Below are 15,377 nucleotides of genomic sequence, written 5' to 3' on the forward strand. Positions count from 1 at the left end.
TTTCTTTTCTTTTCTTTTCTTTTTTGAGTTGGAGTCTCACTCTGTTGCCCAGGCTGGAGTACAGTGGCACGCTCACGGTCACCTCAGCCTCGACCTGGTGGACTTAGGCGATGCTTCTGCCTCAGCCTTCCAAGTAGCTGGGACTACAGATGGACGTCATCATGCCCAGTTAATCTTTTAGGATTTATTGTAGAGACAAGGTCTCGCCCAAGTAGCCCAGGCTGGTCTTGCTGACCCACCTGGCATCTCTGGGCCTCCCCCTGACCTACTGTGGTGGGAACCGAAGGAAGGCGGCACCCTGGATTGAGAAGGGCATAGAGACCAGGGTCAGCTCGCCAGGTAAGCCACCCGGACCAGCTGAGGGGCTGAGGGGAGTCTTGAATGAGTGACAGGAGAGGGAAACAATAAGTGTCAGCTTTGGGCAATCCCCTCGGGTCCCCTCCCACTGTGGAAGCTTTTCTGTCCACTCAATAAATCCTGCTTTCAAAAAAAAAAAAATAGGCCGGGCTCGGTGGCTCAGCCTGTCATCCCAGCACTTTGGGAGGCTGAGGTGAGTGGACTGCCTGAGCCCGCGGGTTCGAGACCCACCCAGGCAACTTGGCGAGACCCTCTAACCTTCCTCCAGGGAGGCGCCCCGGGAAAGAAACCAACCCGAGTTCTAGACAGCCATTCCTGCCAAGGCCAACTTGTACGATGTGCACGTATCCAAATGGAGCAGGGGGTGTGGCCCCCCAGAGCCCATCCTCCAGCCAGTCGCCTAGAGTCGGCCCTGTGAGAGTTCACAGTTGTGCCCTGCCCCAGGCATGTCCCCCAGCCAGAGGGAGCTGTCTCTCCCAAGGTCACGCCTCCTCAAGGGGCAGCTACACCCGACAACAATACCATGCTCTCTGCCCGTCCCGACTTGAGGTAACGCAGACCCCGTTGGGGTGGGCTGAGGCTGGTGTTTGGGCAGCATCACAGCTCAGCAGTTCCCTCTGCCCAGTCCCATGCCCCTCACACCCCACACCTAGGGCTGCGCCCCCCAAACCCTCCTGCATGCAAACTTCCATCTCAGGTGTGTTTCCTGGGGACCCTGACCTGCAGTCAGGAGCTGGAGCCGCATGGCCAGCCCACCTCGGGGGCAGTGGCAGGGGAGCACGGCCACGGAAATGCCTGGCCTCCACTGGATTCTACTGCCACGCCGGGAAGCGCTTCAGCTAAGAGGCAGTGAGGGGAGGTGGGGGAGTACCCCCAATGAGAGACACCCCCTCCCTGCACCGCACAGCAGTTACGCAAACCACATCATGCTCTGGCACCAGGCAGGCCTGGTTTCAAGACCCAGTTGTGCCACTTATGACTCTGACTGAGCACGTCACTTGCCTCTCTCAGCATCAGCTCCAGCAAAGCAGGGCTACGAAGCCCACCATGGCAGGATTTGGAAGTCAAAACTGCTCGAGTGGGTGGGCTCCAGCCCCACGGTGCTCCCTCAGCCCCATGAAAACCAGCAGGTCTCAACGGGTACCAGGACTGCCCATGTCAGTGTCACCAACTTCACTGACAAGTCCTCTTCATGTTTTCGGCACTGGAGCACCGAGTTACTATGGGCTCATTTCCATTCTCCATGGGACAGCCCATGACAGGCTGGGCAAAACAGGCCCAGATGCCCCCTCAGACATCCTCAACAGCCTGGGAGGCCATGTCAGGGGTGGACAGGAGGACACAAGCACTGCCCTGGTCCTCCAGCATTGAGAACCAGATACAAACCCCACAGTGTTTTTGGGGGGGCGGAGCAAAAGACCAGGTGGGGGGCATCAGTCCCTCAACTGTGGAGTAGGGAGTGCCAGCCTCTGAGGCTGCCCTTGGCTCTCCGCATGCCCTGTGGAGTTCTTGAAGGACTGGGAAATAGGTCAGCACAGAGCCTCGGCTGGTCCACCGAGGGAGCCAACCCCAGTGCTGGATGGGTGAATGAGTGAAGGAATGAATGGATGAATGAATGAAGTAGAGGGTGAGTGGTTGGCTGAGCAATGAATGGGAAGATGAATTCATGAGTCAATGGGAGACTATGTGAATGAATTCAAATCTGAGTGAATGAATAAATGAGGGAGTGAATTAGTGAATGAACAAGTGAATAACTGAGTGACTGAATGAACAAGGCCCCACCCAAGCAGCACGGTGATGCCATCAGGTGCACACACACAGCGGGGCCATGGACGGTGTCATGGCCGCAAGCCCCAGCCATGGCCAGATTCTGGGGAGCCATGCTCGTGGGTCCTCCCCCTCCCACCCCGAAGCCCGCAGTGTACACACCATGACGTTCAGGCCCTGGTTGGTGGGCCCCTGCGCCACGATGTACTCGATGCCGGTCTCGTAGACGTCCATGGGCCGCCGGTACTTGACCACGGTGCCGGCGATGTTGAAGTTCTTGGGGCTGTCAACCTTGTAGTTGCCGTTGAAGAAGTAGAAGCCAGCTTCGTCAGCAAGAGCTGGAAGGGTGAAGCCACGGTCACTCCGGCCAGGCGGGTGGGAGGGAGGAGCCAGAGTTACGCAGTCAGGCACCACAGCCAGCCCGCCCTCCACGACCCTGCCCTGGAGACCACAGACAGGAGACTCCCATCATGGGGAGACGGGCACTCTGCCGATGGCCAGCATGTGGCCCGGGCCAGCGCATACCTTTGAGAGGCAAACACACTTTCCTATCAGCCTAAAAAAAGCGATTGAGGACTCGTCTTAGACGATGGAACAGAATCGGGCATCCAATTGGTCTTATTCTTACAACTCCACATGAGGGGAGCTAAGGGGCTGGAGAGTGGTGAACCAGTGCCATGACCAAGTGGCCCAGTCAGGCCCAGGGGAGTCAGCATCCCTTGGAAGGCACGCTTTGGACAGCAGGTGCTGGCCAGGCACAGGGCTGTGTCATCCAGACTTGCTGCATGACCTCCAGCCTCCCGGCCTGGACTCAAAGAAGGGACCATGATACCCCTTCCAGTACCCATATCAAGGCCTGGCTGGCATAGGGCACCATCCACCAGGCCTTCCTTGGTGGACCAGCCCTGCACTCTAAATGGGACAAACGTACTGCTGCCAGTGCTGGTATGACCACACTGACACTTCACCCAATCAAGCCATCTACTCAGGTCTGGCTGGGGTGTCCAATTAGGCAAGGTGACCTGGAGCACCCTGGGTCACCTTCTTGCTGAGGCAGGGTGCAGATGGTCCTCCCAGGGCCTAACTCGAGTCTGATGGAAGCTTGGGACAGAAAGGAACATGCACTGGGCCCAGCAGCTCTGTCTCCTGCAGCCCCTGCAGGCAAGAAGGACCACCTAGAGCTGGAGAGATTGTGGGGGCTAGGGGGAGCTGGCCCTCCCTGGGGCCTCCATGGAGCCTCAAAAGCTGGGGATAGGAGGGAGGAGGAGGTGGGCTCGGCACTCAGGGACACTGTCTTCCAAAAGGTGTCCTTTAAGCCAGTTCCAGAAACTATCCCATGGGAGAAGACGAGGTCAGCTTCCAAAGTTCCTGATGCAACATGAACAGAGGAGCCAGGACAATTAATTCATTATCAGACAGATGCAACAATTAATTCATTATCAGACAGATGCCTGTCCCGAGGCAGCCAGGAGAATTAATTCATTATCAGACAGATGCAATTCATTATCAGACAGATGACATGTCTCCTTGGAAAATACCCTCAATGCAGGAATGGCAGAAGACCATTTAAGTTAGAGTCCAGGCCAGGCTCAGTGGCTCACGCCTCTAATCCCAGCACTTTGGGAGGCCAAGGCAGGAGGATCGTTTGAGTCCAGGAGTTTGAGACCAGCCTGGGCAACATAGCAAGACCTCGTCTCTACAAAAAAATCTGAAACACTAGCTAGGCATGGTGGCAGGTGCCTGTAATTCCAGCTTCTTGGGAGACTGAGGTGGGAGAATCACCTGAGTCCAGGAGATAGAGGCTGTGGCAAGCTGTGATCGTGCCACTGCACTCCAGTCCGGGCAACAGAGTGAGACCCTGACTCAAAAAAAAAAAATTCGAGTCCACATTTGCAAAGTAGGAGTGTGCAGGGCCTGGCTCCCTGGGCCCTGCTTCTAGGTACAAGCTCAGGGTTAACTCCAAGGCCCTCTTCCAAAATCTGTTTCCTGATAATAACGACCTTCCTTCCCGCAGCCTTCCCAGAGCTCCAGGGCTGTCCTTAGTACTTCTATGCATCTGTTTCAAGAGCGTGAGTTCTGAACCGGCTCAGACAATGCAGAGTTTCCTGGCCTCTGCATTCTCCCCACAAGCGAGCGACAAAGTGACCAGCCTGGCGAGAAGCCTGGCTCCCCACCCGTGCCAGAAGCAGTCCCTGGGGTGGTGGGTGGTGCAGACCTGCTGGGATGGGGACACTCAGAACCCCGTTCCCACAAGGAGGGCCAGCCCTTGGACTCTGGGCAGGGGACACCCTGAGGACCTTCAGCACCTCTTTAGCGGGTGGGTTCCAGCCGCTCGGTCCTGCCTCTCACACAGTCCCCAAGGTGTGGGGAATGAGGCGGGTGGGAAGAGTGAGCTCAGGTAGTGACAGATTCAGGGTTGTGCCTGCGTCCAAAAACAGATCCCCAAAGAGCCTGCTTCCCCAGGCTGCCTGGGACAGGCAAGGCCAAGCCCAGAGCGGCTCACAGGTGTCAGCCCCTGCCTCAAGCCAACTTCTGGGGGTGCAGATGTGGCACATAGCCCGGCCAGTGCCCCAGCCCAGCAGAGAGCCCGTCTAAAAATCATCACCAGGATGGGGTCACCACCTGGCCACCATGCAAATACCTCCAGAATCTTCAGGTGAGAAGATCCCCTACCAAGGCACAGCTTGCCCTGGGCGACTGTCCGCATCAACTTGAAGGCCCAATCCTGAGTTCAAATCCTACCCCTGCTTCTCTCAGGCTCGTGACCTTGGGCTGGCTACCTACTTCCTCTCAGCGCTACCTTGACTGGTGGCTACCTGGGACTCACTCCTCATGGCCCCCCGGGGAATGCTGTCTCCAGTGACCCTTGCTTGTGCTATGTCAGACTCTCGAATGACAAGGACTCACCGACTGACGTCACGAGCCCCAACTCTGAGTACAAGGTCTTTCCACACACGGAGCTGACATTGGCTTCCCTGTGACACCCACATAGCCGGCTTCTATGACCAAGTCCACACCGTGGGCCCATTCCTGTTCCTAGGGTCAGAGCCTCTGGTCCACTGCACATAAAGACCCATGGTTGAAAGTCTGTCCGAGACAACAGCCAGGCAGCACATACTCACCCAGGACATCGGCAGACTTCTTCCTCTCCACGATCTGAATGTCTCTGGCGCCGGCTGGGATATGGGTCACCAGAGAGTAACCTGGAAGCAAACCGAGGGCGTCAAGTCCCCAGAGGCCTGTCACTGGCCCCAGCAAAACCCTTGACTGAGTGGCGTCCCAGAGATGGGTGAAGCCCTGCTGGTGGCTGTGGCCTCTTGACGAGAAAGGCGCTCCGGTGGGTGGCATTGGCCTATTTCCCTGGTATAAACATTCCTACTATGGCCAGTTTCAAACCAGCAACATGATGTCACCGGGCACAGAATTGGGAAGAGACAAGGTAGCCCACCTGCGCGGAGTATTTCTGCTACCAGTCCTGGGTGACACACACCACCTCCCAAGCACCTGGTGGAAGAGAGTGGCCCTTAGGGCCTGCATACCCCCACACAGGTGTGGGGGGCTCACCTGGGCCCTGTCCTGTCCCAGCAGCTGACCCCCCGTGCCAGGCACCTGCCCAGGATCGCGTTCCATGGGTGACTCATTGGTGGGTGCCCGGCCTCTCCTGAAGGACATCAGGGACCACAGGGGCCTTGAATTTGCTAGAGTCATCAGACTTCGGTCCTACTCTGTATCACCCAGGAGCCCTTGACCTGTACCAAGCGCTTTGTCACCATTGTTATTTTTTAATCTTATCTTGTCACAACATCACATTGATTTTAAAGGCATTACAAACTCAAAGGCTAGAAAAGTATAAAGAGAATTGCGAATAGAATCTGGCACTCTGCCAAGCCCTCCTGTGTGCCAGAACCCAGGCCAAGGTCTCCATCAGGGCAACATCAGCCAACTCAGGGCCTGTCGCCAAGGCCTCCCATCCCAGAAGTCCTCTGAACCAGGAAGGGACCAAGGGTCTTGTTGGGAAGAAGTATTGCCAGCAGGTGGTGGAGGAGGCAATCTGGGGGAAAAGGAGAGATTTTAATAAGCCCCAGTAATAGGCCAGGTACAGTAGCTCACGCCTGTAATCCCAGCACATCAGGAGGCCAAGGTGGGAGGATCACCTGAGACCAGGAGTTTGAGACCAGCCTGGGCAACATAGTGAGAACTCATCCCTACAAAAAAATTTGTTTTTAAAATTAGTCAGGCATGGTGGCTTGCATCTATAATCCCAGCTACTCAGGAGGCTGAGGCAGAAGGATCACCTGAGCCCAGGAGGTCGAGGATTTGATGAGCTGTGATCGTCATGTTCATGTCACTGCACTCCAGCCTGAGCGAGAGTGAGATTCTGACCCAAAGGAAAAAAAAGAAAGCCCCTAGATTGAAGGATCTTCGGGGAAAGAAGGGGCTCTCAAAGATTAAAGGGTTGCTGGGCCCAATGTGCATTTCTCTGGCTCCCTTTGGGAGGTGAGAGAACCCACATGTCTGTGTCTGCCCTGACCGCTAGAGCAAGTCATTCTGCAGGCTGCCACCACTGTCATCCCTGAAGAGCCTGACCTATCCCTCACGGCCAGCTATGCTATGTAAATGTTTAGCAACAGGCTCTTTAGGGGAAGGATGAGACAGGAGCTTGGATGTGTAGCACTGGTCAGTTTCCGTGGTGTAAACACTCCCACTGTGGCCAATTGCAAATTAGCAACATGATGTCACTGGGCAGAGTTGGGAAGAGTCGTGGTAGCTCACCTGTGTAGAATATTTCCACCACAAAAATGGATAGCAAATGGATTAGAAAGTGATGACTTTGTTTTAAATACATGTTTGCTTTCTTTAATTTTTTTTTTTTTTTTTTTTGGCGTCAAGAGTCTCACTCTGTCGCCTAGGTTGCAGTGCAGTGGCACGCTCACAGCCACCCCAGCATCGACCCGCTGGGTTCAGGTGATCCTTCTGCCTCAGCCTTCCAAGTAGCCGGAACTACAGGTGTGCGCTATCATGCTCAGCTAATTTTTTTATTTATTGTAAAGACAAGGTCTCACTAAGTTGCCCGGGCTGGTCTCGAACCCCTGAGCTCAGGCAATCCTCTCTTCTCGGCCTCCCAAAGTGCTGTGATTACACACTTGAGCCACCATGCCTGGCCTGCATACTTTAATTTTTAAATGAGCAGCAGCTCACAAGATTCCTGAGCATTTAATACCCGTCTCTCGTGGGCTGGTGCAGGCTGGCTAACAAGCACAGGTCACCAGGGCAGGGGAGGGCTTCAATGGCGAGGACCACAGACCCAGATCAGCCTGCCTGGCTCAGCCCCCCATCTGTCCCTTGTGGCTGTGTGATCTTAGATGAGTCACTTGACTCCTCTGTGCCTGTTTCTGCGTATTTTGGCAACAGTGGCAGTGCCTGCCCTGTAGATCTATTGCCCGGTGTGAATGACTTGACCCAATGCCTGGCAGTAAATACCCAGTAGAATCAGGTGCAATTGTTTTTCGGGCCCCCAGCTGAGCCCTACAAGGGCGGGGATGCTGTCTATCAGACTTGCTGCACCCACAGCGCCTGGTACATAGTAAGTGGTTTATAAGGCACATGCTGCCAGAATGCCAGCTCCCCCATCCTCAGGGCCTGGGTTCAGCAGAAAGCCTTTCAGGCAGGGTCATGGAAGGAAGGGTTCTTCCACACCCCTGGCCAGAGAGAGGTCCCTCTGCCTACTGCCCTGATCAGACATGCAACATTATCCACTCCCCAACTGGCTGCTTTGCCCCAAGACCACCTTCTTCCCAGTCCTAGCCTTCATCAGTTCCACATTCCAGGTCCCTCATCCAAGCCTTCCCTTCCCCAGCACCCTCCCTGTCCCTCATGTGGGGGGCGGGAGGCCCATCCCCTTGACCTTCAGGACACTTTCAGGGCCTGACAACTGGATCTTCTGTGGCCCTAACAGGACTGGGTCTAGTCCAGACTCGCCCGGTCTCCCTGGGAGACTTTGAGCAGGTTATCCCCACTCTGGGCCTCAGTTTCCCCATCTGCAAAGCGTGTTTCAAGCTGCCCTGCCTTCTCCACCCTGGAGGTCGTGATAGGCCTGTTTAATTCCTCAAGCATCTCTTGAGACCCAGAAACGCATTCAGTCCAACACCGAGTGTTACAAGGGACATCCTCTCAAAAGTATAAGGTGTTGTCACGCACACAGATCCCCACCTCCCATGAGGGCTGGGCCAGAGTTGAACACAAACACAAGGCCAAGCTCACAAGGCTTGTTGAGTCAGAGTCTCACTCTGTCACCCAGGCTGGAGTGCAGTGGCATGATCACAGCTACAGCGTCCTTGACTTCCTGGGCTCAGTTTGTCCTTCCACCTCAGTCTCCCGAGTAGCTGGGACTACAGGAATGTGCCACCAAAATTTCTTTTCAATTTTTTTGTAGAAACAAGGGCTTGCTATGTGGTCCAGGCTGGTTTTGAACTCCAGGGCTCAAGTGATCATCTTGCCTCAGCCTCCCAAAGTGCTGTGATTATAGGTGTGAGCCACCGTGCCCGGTGTCACACAGCTTTGAAAAGGGACAAGTACTGCCCAGGGAAGGAAGGGCTCTAGGATCAGCTCAGGCTCCAAGAGTCAGGTCACAGAACCTGGCATGCTCCATCTCTCACTGGGAGACTGGGACTTGGGCCTCAGTTTCTCCCTTTCTGAAGTGTAGTATTACCAGGTACAGTGGCTCATGCCTGTAATTCAGCACTTTGGGAGGCTGAGGCTGAAAGATTGCTTGAGCCCAGTAGTTCAGAACTAGCCTAGGCAACGTAACAAGACATCATCTCTACAAAAAATCCAAATATTAGCCCATCATGGTGGAGCATGACTGGAGTCCCAGCTACTCGGGAGACTGAGGTAGAAGGATGAGGCGGAAGCCCCCCAGGTCAAGGTTACAATGAGCCGTGATCAAGCCACTGAACTCTAGCTTGGTATGAGACCTCGGCTCAAAAAAATAATGATAATAAAATAGAAAGTGTGATATTAACAACTTCCTACAGGCTGCCACCAAGCAAGTGCTCTTTGGTATGCAGTGGTGCTCATTAAGGAGCTACTCCTTCTACCAGCCAAAGGAGGCCCTAAGTACACTTGGCCAGCCCACTGGGCCCGGATGGGAAATTAGGCGGCTCGAGAGGGGAAGGGACCTGCCCGGGGGCATCCCAGAGGTGGGCGACAGAAACACACCAGGACCCTGGACCCGGACTCAGCTTTGCCGGAACCCCGGGGAACACCGGTGGCCTTACCGAGGTGGGGGTTCCCCTTGCGATAGTTGCCCGTCACGTGGGTGCAGCTGCTCCCATCCCCCTGGCAGACACCGCACTTGTCCAGCGTGTGGGTAGAGAACAGGACCCCGTCACAGCCGATGGGCTGCAGGAAGGGGAGGGGAGAGGGCCGCTGGAGGGCGCTGCAGCCGGGCCCCGGGGCCACCACGGCCTCAGACAGGCGGGAGGGCAGGCGGTTGGCGCCCTGAGACCCGCCGTACTTTTGCTACAACGTTTAACAACCTCACATTTTCCAGACACGCAAACCCCTCGCAGGTCGGTGAGCTTGCAGGACGTGCCGTCGCGGGCGGGGACCATGAGCTGCCGCTGGCCATCCACGGTGGTGCAGTGCAGGTCGCAGGGCTTGCTGGAGATGTGGACATAGTCATCTGGCGGGGGAGACGAGACACAGGGTCTCAAGGCGGGCAGGGAATGCGGGACTCAGGGGACTTTCCTTTCCCTCCTGCTGAGATGGTTCCCACTGCATAGATGGGGAAACTGATGCCTAGAGACTAGACGATGTCCCGGTGGCAGAAATGGACCAAGCCACAGGTCGTCTGCCTCAGTCCAGACTTCAAGTTCCAACCTCTGCCTCCTTGTGAGTGGGGGCAGCTCCTGAAACCCATGCAAGACGCCCCCTCTGCAGGTCTGAGCCAACTTGGTCACCCTGGGCTGCCTGGCCCTGGACACCCAGCCCAGTGCTTGCCCGGTGATCGGCAGAGGCCAACTCACTTACACTGTTGTGCAAACAACTTGCTTCTTCTCCCCTGCACACAAAAAAGAAAGGGAGCTGGCCAGGCGTGGTGGCTCATGCTTGTAGTGCCAACAGTTTGGGAGGCCGAGGTGGGAGGATTGCTTTAGCCCAGGATTTTGAGACCAGCCTGGCAACACAGGGAGACTCCCCTCTCTATAAAATTTGAAAAAATAAGCTGGATGCAATGGCTCACAGCACTTTGGGAAGCTAAGACGGGAGGGTTGCTTGAGCCCAGGAGTTCAAGACCAGCCTGGGCAACATAGACCTCATTTCTACAAAAATCAAAAGATAAGCCAGGTATGGTGGCAGATGCCTGTAGTCCCAGCTACTTGGGAGGCTAAAAAGGGAGGATCCCCTGAGCCCGGGAAGTAGAGGCTGCGGTGAGCTATGAGCATGCCACTGCACTCCAGCCTGGGTGAGAGAGTGAGACTTGGACTCAAAAAAAAAGAGGAAGAGAATTAGAGAGAGAACAGCCCTACCGCACACCCCAACCCCCGTGGGACTGTGCAGCCAGTCCCTGCTTGGCCTCATCTAGGCTGGTTCCTGTCTGTGCCCAGGAGTAAGTGAGAGTCACCACTGACCTCACAGGCCAGGCCTGCGGGCAACTCAGCCCCATAGTCAGTCCTGGGCTGATGTCACAGGCCTTGTGGGGAAGAGGACAGACCTCTAAGCCAGGGCTCAGGATCCCTGGGGTCAATTCCTGGCTCTACGTCCAACCGCCCCAGCCTCCCCACTCGCCCAGGTTTGGTCCTGGGAGCCAGAAGAGCCACCCGCAGGTACCTGGGTACAGGGGCTTCCAGTGGTAGGTCCGCCCGTTGTACACGTGGGAGTTGAATGAGATGCACTGCTCCTCACGGAAGCTCCTCCCGTCTGCGGGACACTCCTGGGAAACGAGGGAACAGGGAGGGAGGCTTCAGAGGAACTCAGCCCGACAAAGGCATTTGTGTCCAGGCTGAGTAGGAAGTGGCCACAGCCAGGATGGCCACGCAGGGCCCACAGCCCACAGGTGGCCTTGTGTTCCCCCGCGAGCTCCCCCATCACTCTTGAGCAGAAGGGCAGAGCGGCCATCACCCCCGATGCCGCCGTGGGCCAGCCCTCCTCGTGTTCTGGAAACGACCCTCCCATGTCACCCCAGTCACATCCCTGGCCAGATCCTCAGCCAGCGGCCGAGAGGATGGGATCCCCGCCAGGGCCCTGCCAACGTGGGCACCCCCTCGCCCTCTTCCTTGGCAGACCCTGTCTGTGTGTCCACAGGAATGGCCACAGCCCTAGAACAGGGTCTGCTGGTGGGCATGCACGTGGACTGAACCAGAGAGAAGGTGGGATTCGACTTCATAACAGAGGAGCCCACCCTGCAGAAGACAGGCGTGTCCCAGGGCCCAGCTTGGTCATGAGGGGGCCAGAACTCCCACTTGGGTCTGTCTCACTCTGGAGATCATAAGCGTCCCCTGGAGCCCCGGCATCAGCATCCCAGGTGACGCCAACACAGAAATGGTCACTTGCTTCCCTGCAGCCCCTGATTCCCTGCACACACGTGCACACGCCCCACGGGGACACACAGACCCAGCCTGGCCCCATGGAGCACTGACCCCCAGGCTGGGCCAGAGTTAGCCTCTCCTGTAGCCTCAGCCACCTTGGAGGCTGAGGGTACCTTATAGCAGAGGGGCCTTGCAGGAGCTGGAACCAGCCTCAGAGGGCAGCCCAGGGGGCTGTCGGCAGGGGCGGGATGCCTGGTCAATGCCAGTCTCCCCATGAGTGCCTGGCACACCAATGTCGTGAGCAAAGGCACAGGGCCAGAGACCCTTGTGATGTTCCAGGAGCAGATGCAAAGCCACCTCGTCCTTGTTCTTGACCAAGCACATGTGGGCGTGGGGACAGTGGCCTGGGGCTGGAAAGACAGCTCAGACTGAGCCCTGGACCCCACATTCCTCTCTTCAGCAGAATATCCACCCTGCTCCCAGGCTCTCCGTGAAGGGGCAGGCTCTGGACAACATCCGAAAGGCCCAGGGCCACCAGGAGGCCCCCTGAGAACTGCCTAAGGATGGGGAAGAAGGTAGGGTCACAGCCCCATCCAGGCCAGGCCAGGCCTCACCTGCACTCTGCAGAGCTGGTACCGCTTGGATGTGCCCATGCAGGTCCTGTTCCCAGACCCCGAGACAGACTTCCTCCTGGTGGAAAAACGTGGGCTCTGGGCAGGGCTGGCACGGAGGCTGCAAGCCCCGATCCTGCATCAGGGATGGCCTGAATGTGGCCTGTGGGCTGTGGACTGGCCTCCCTGACTCCATGACTCCCTGACCGAAAGGACACTGTCCTCCCCCAACCAGATCCTGAAAAGGAATGATATTTGATTGACCCTATATCCTCAGCCCTTAGGACAGAATCTCAGGACACAGAAAGAGTGACAATGACCAGAACGTTTACTGTGTGCCGGGCTGTGCTTTGCGTGTTCTAAATACGAGGAGGCTTCCAGCACACTCTCCGTGACCCAGATGAGAACACTGATGCTCGGAGAGGTTAAGTGACTTGCTAGGTGGTAGTAGAGGTATAATTCGAACCCATGTCTCTCTGACTGTACGGGCTCTTAACTGCCATATCCCTACGCTTCTCCCTGCAATTATTCAACTCAAGTCTTCTAAGGAGAAGGCCAGGGAGGGGGTCTCCCCTCAGTGATGGAGCTCTAGAAATGGGTCCTGCTTTCTCATGAAAAGGCTTGACCTGGAGCACGAAGAACCCAATTTGGAGACCCATCCAGAGCTGTATCCCCAGCAGAGGCCCGAGGGGAAACGGAGGCTGGGTTGCCTACCACTAGACAGCCCTCCTAGGGTGAGAAGCCGGCAGCTGAAGGGTGGGCCGCCCACTCCTGTTTCCCCGCCCCCCACTCTCAGGTGGGTCCATCAGGGTCACAGCCCACCTAGCACCTCACCTCTGCTGCAGACAGTGCCGCTCCTGGGATGTCACCCCGCCCCCACAGCTGCGCGAGCACGCCGTCCACTTCGTCCACTCCCCCCACCAGTAGGCCGTGGCGTCGGCGCCCCCCTCCAGGCTGTTGGACGTCGGGCTGTTTTCCTGGGTGAAACGCCCCCACCCACAGTAGAAGGAGGCTCCAGCGGCCGGCAGGACTGGCCTGTCCCCCACCCCACACCCGAGGGCACCGCCACCAGCTGGACAGGAGGACACAGCCCCCAGGCTGCCCCAGCAGGGTCTCTCAGCAACCTAGGTGGTGTTGGAGGGAGCTTTTGGTAGGGACTGTGGGCCCTGGGTCTTCCCTGACCTTAATCGGGGGGACAACCTGGCAGTTTGGCAAGCTCTGGAGCCATACCTAACCGTCTTGCTTCCTGCGGGACACAACCCATCCTGGGCACACGCCTCGTGCCGCACCTTCACTCGGAAGGGGGCCACTCAGTCACCCGCAGCCCTCTTCCACCAAGGCGCCAGGAGCTCTGAAGTGGCCAGGACCCCAGTTCAGGGGCTGGGCTGCCTGGTTCTGGGTACACATTCCTGAGAGCACATGCCCCCCCAACTGCCTCTCTGAGCCGACCCATTTGGGAGTGACCACAGCACCTGGGTGGGAGACTGCTGTGAGGGCCCCCGGATGACAATGCCTACTCACCGTGGCTCCGGTCGATGCCACGGTCCCCACCACAGCCGCCAGAGCCAGGAGAGACCAGGCCCAGTGGGAACGCTGCCGTCTGCTGTCCATTCTAGGAAGGAAGGCCACTGTCACCAGCAGGCCAGTTCCTCCTCCAGGTGACCAGGGTGCACTTTGGAAAGAGCCCTCAGGATCCAGCCAGTGTCCAGACTGCAAGGTTATCTGGGACTGATCAGTCCCGGCCACGACCTGGCCCTGTGTGGAAGGACAAACCCCCACCCCGTCTCAGCTTAGAAAGAGAGAGCTTGTTGAGTGATCAGAAATATCTGCTGTGGGCTAAGACACAAGTGTGGAGAGACAACATCCCCCCCACTCCTGGCTTAGCAAGAAGGAGCTCGGTGAGTGATTAGAGATGCCTGCCATGGGCTAAGACAATGAGTTAGTGGTGTGTGTGCTGAGTCTGTGCCACCCTTGACTCAAGGGCGTGCAGGGAAATGGCCACATTTTGCATCTGAGTACCTGAGCTCCCTAGAAAACGACTGGGGAGAAAGTCAGGCTCAGCTGAGGGACTGAAGGCCCTGGCTGAGGAGAGGTTTCGTGAGGACAGACCTGGGCTCAGTCCAGCGCCTTGGCCAGAACACCTGGGGATTTTTACTTCTCAGTGCTTGCTAGCCCCATGGGAGAAAGACCCTCTGCCACCAACTGCACGGGGCAGCTGAGGGCCAGTGGATGGGGACAGGCTTGGTCAGGCCCTGCCGCTGCCAGGGCTGGAGGCTGGGCCGTCAGGGAACCTGCAGCCTCGTCTCCCCAGGTGAGCATCCTCACGGCATGGCCTCCAGCCACGGCCAGCTGGCAGGTGAGGCAGAGCCCAAGTGTCTGAGCCACCCCCCTCCTGAGAGAGGCTGGAACTGGGGGAGGGAGACAGGAGGAGGTGCAGCTTGTCCCAGCGGCCCAGGGCCACATTCCGGCACCCCTCCCTCAGCTCAAAACACCTGCCAGGAGTCACATCTAATCACACTGAGGGCAACACCCAGCCTTCTGGGTCCTCAGTCCCCTCAGACCCCTCAGCATGGACCCTGCCCTCTGGAAGGCAGGAACAGAGACCTAAGTGGCCTCTGTCCAGTGTTTGTCTCAGGTCCTTAGTGTCACCTGCCCGTGAGTTAGAGAAGGGATTTCTGAAGCTGCCAAGGCCCATGCCCATAGCCCGGATCCCAGAGATGGAAGCTGATTTACCCAAAGCCACACGGCAAGGCAAAGGAGTAGCAGACTCAGGGACTCCAGGCACAGAAGGCATGGAGATCACTTCACCCCTGCCAGCCCTGAGGCCACCTCCAGGTCTACTCCTCTCCCTCTTTGGCAGGCTCCGTGCAACTTGAATTCCCTCGCAGGCCAGGCACCTGTGGATTTTCAGGCACCACGCCAAGAACACCCTTGCACCCCGGACCACGCAGTGGGGCACCCCTGGAGTTGGGAACCAGAGTCCTTGACCCCCACCTCATCCCGCACCCTCAAGCTGCCTGACCGGTCCAGCTGGCCGCCCCTCCCCCGCTGTCTCCATCTGCACCCCAGCCTCACAGCCGGCAGGAGCTCCTTTGCCGTCCCATTGGCTGGCGGG

General features: G+C 57.3%; 1 protein-coding gene across 1 annotated transcript in view; it reads right to left on the reverse strand.

Moving 5' to 3' along the window:
• The window catches only part of ADAMTSL2 (ADAMTS like 2), a 41,977-nt gene extending 28,104 nt beyond the window's left edge, over positions 1 to 13,873 (reverse strand). Inside the window, exons 1-8 of the mRNA XM_008070801.1 lie at positions 13,784 to 13,873; positions 13,097 to 13,239; positions 12,266 to 12,341; positions 10,954 to 11,056; positions 9,663 to 9,808; positions 9,402 to 9,525; positions 5,247 to 5,327; positions 2,287 to 2,462 (exon numbers count right to left, since the gene is read on the reverse strand). Coding sequence (XP_008068992.1) covers positions 2,287 to 2,462; positions 5,247 to 5,327; positions 9,402 to 9,525; positions 9,663 to 9,808; positions 10,954 to 11,056; positions 12,266 to 12,341; positions 13,097 to 13,239; positions 13,784 to 13,873 — 939 coding nt within the window. The remainder of the gene's footprint in view (positions 1 to 2,286; positions 2,463 to 5,246; positions 5,328 to 9,401; positions 9,526 to 9,662; positions 9,809 to 10,953; positions 11,057 to 12,265; positions 12,342 to 13,096; positions 13,240 to 13,783) is intronic.
• Between the last annotated feature and the right edge of the window lie 1,504 nt (positions 13,874 to 15,377).

Source organism: Carlito syrichta, unplaced genomic scaffold, assembly GCF_000164805.1.
Source record: "Carlito syrichta isolate Samal-C Ts95f unplaced genomic scaffold, Tarsius_syrichta-2.0.1 Scaffold314018, whole genome shotgun sequence".
In the NCBI taxonomy this organism is placed as follows: domain Eukaryota; kingdom Metazoa; phylum Chordata; class Mammalia; order Primates; family Tarsiidae; genus Carlito; species Carlito syrichta.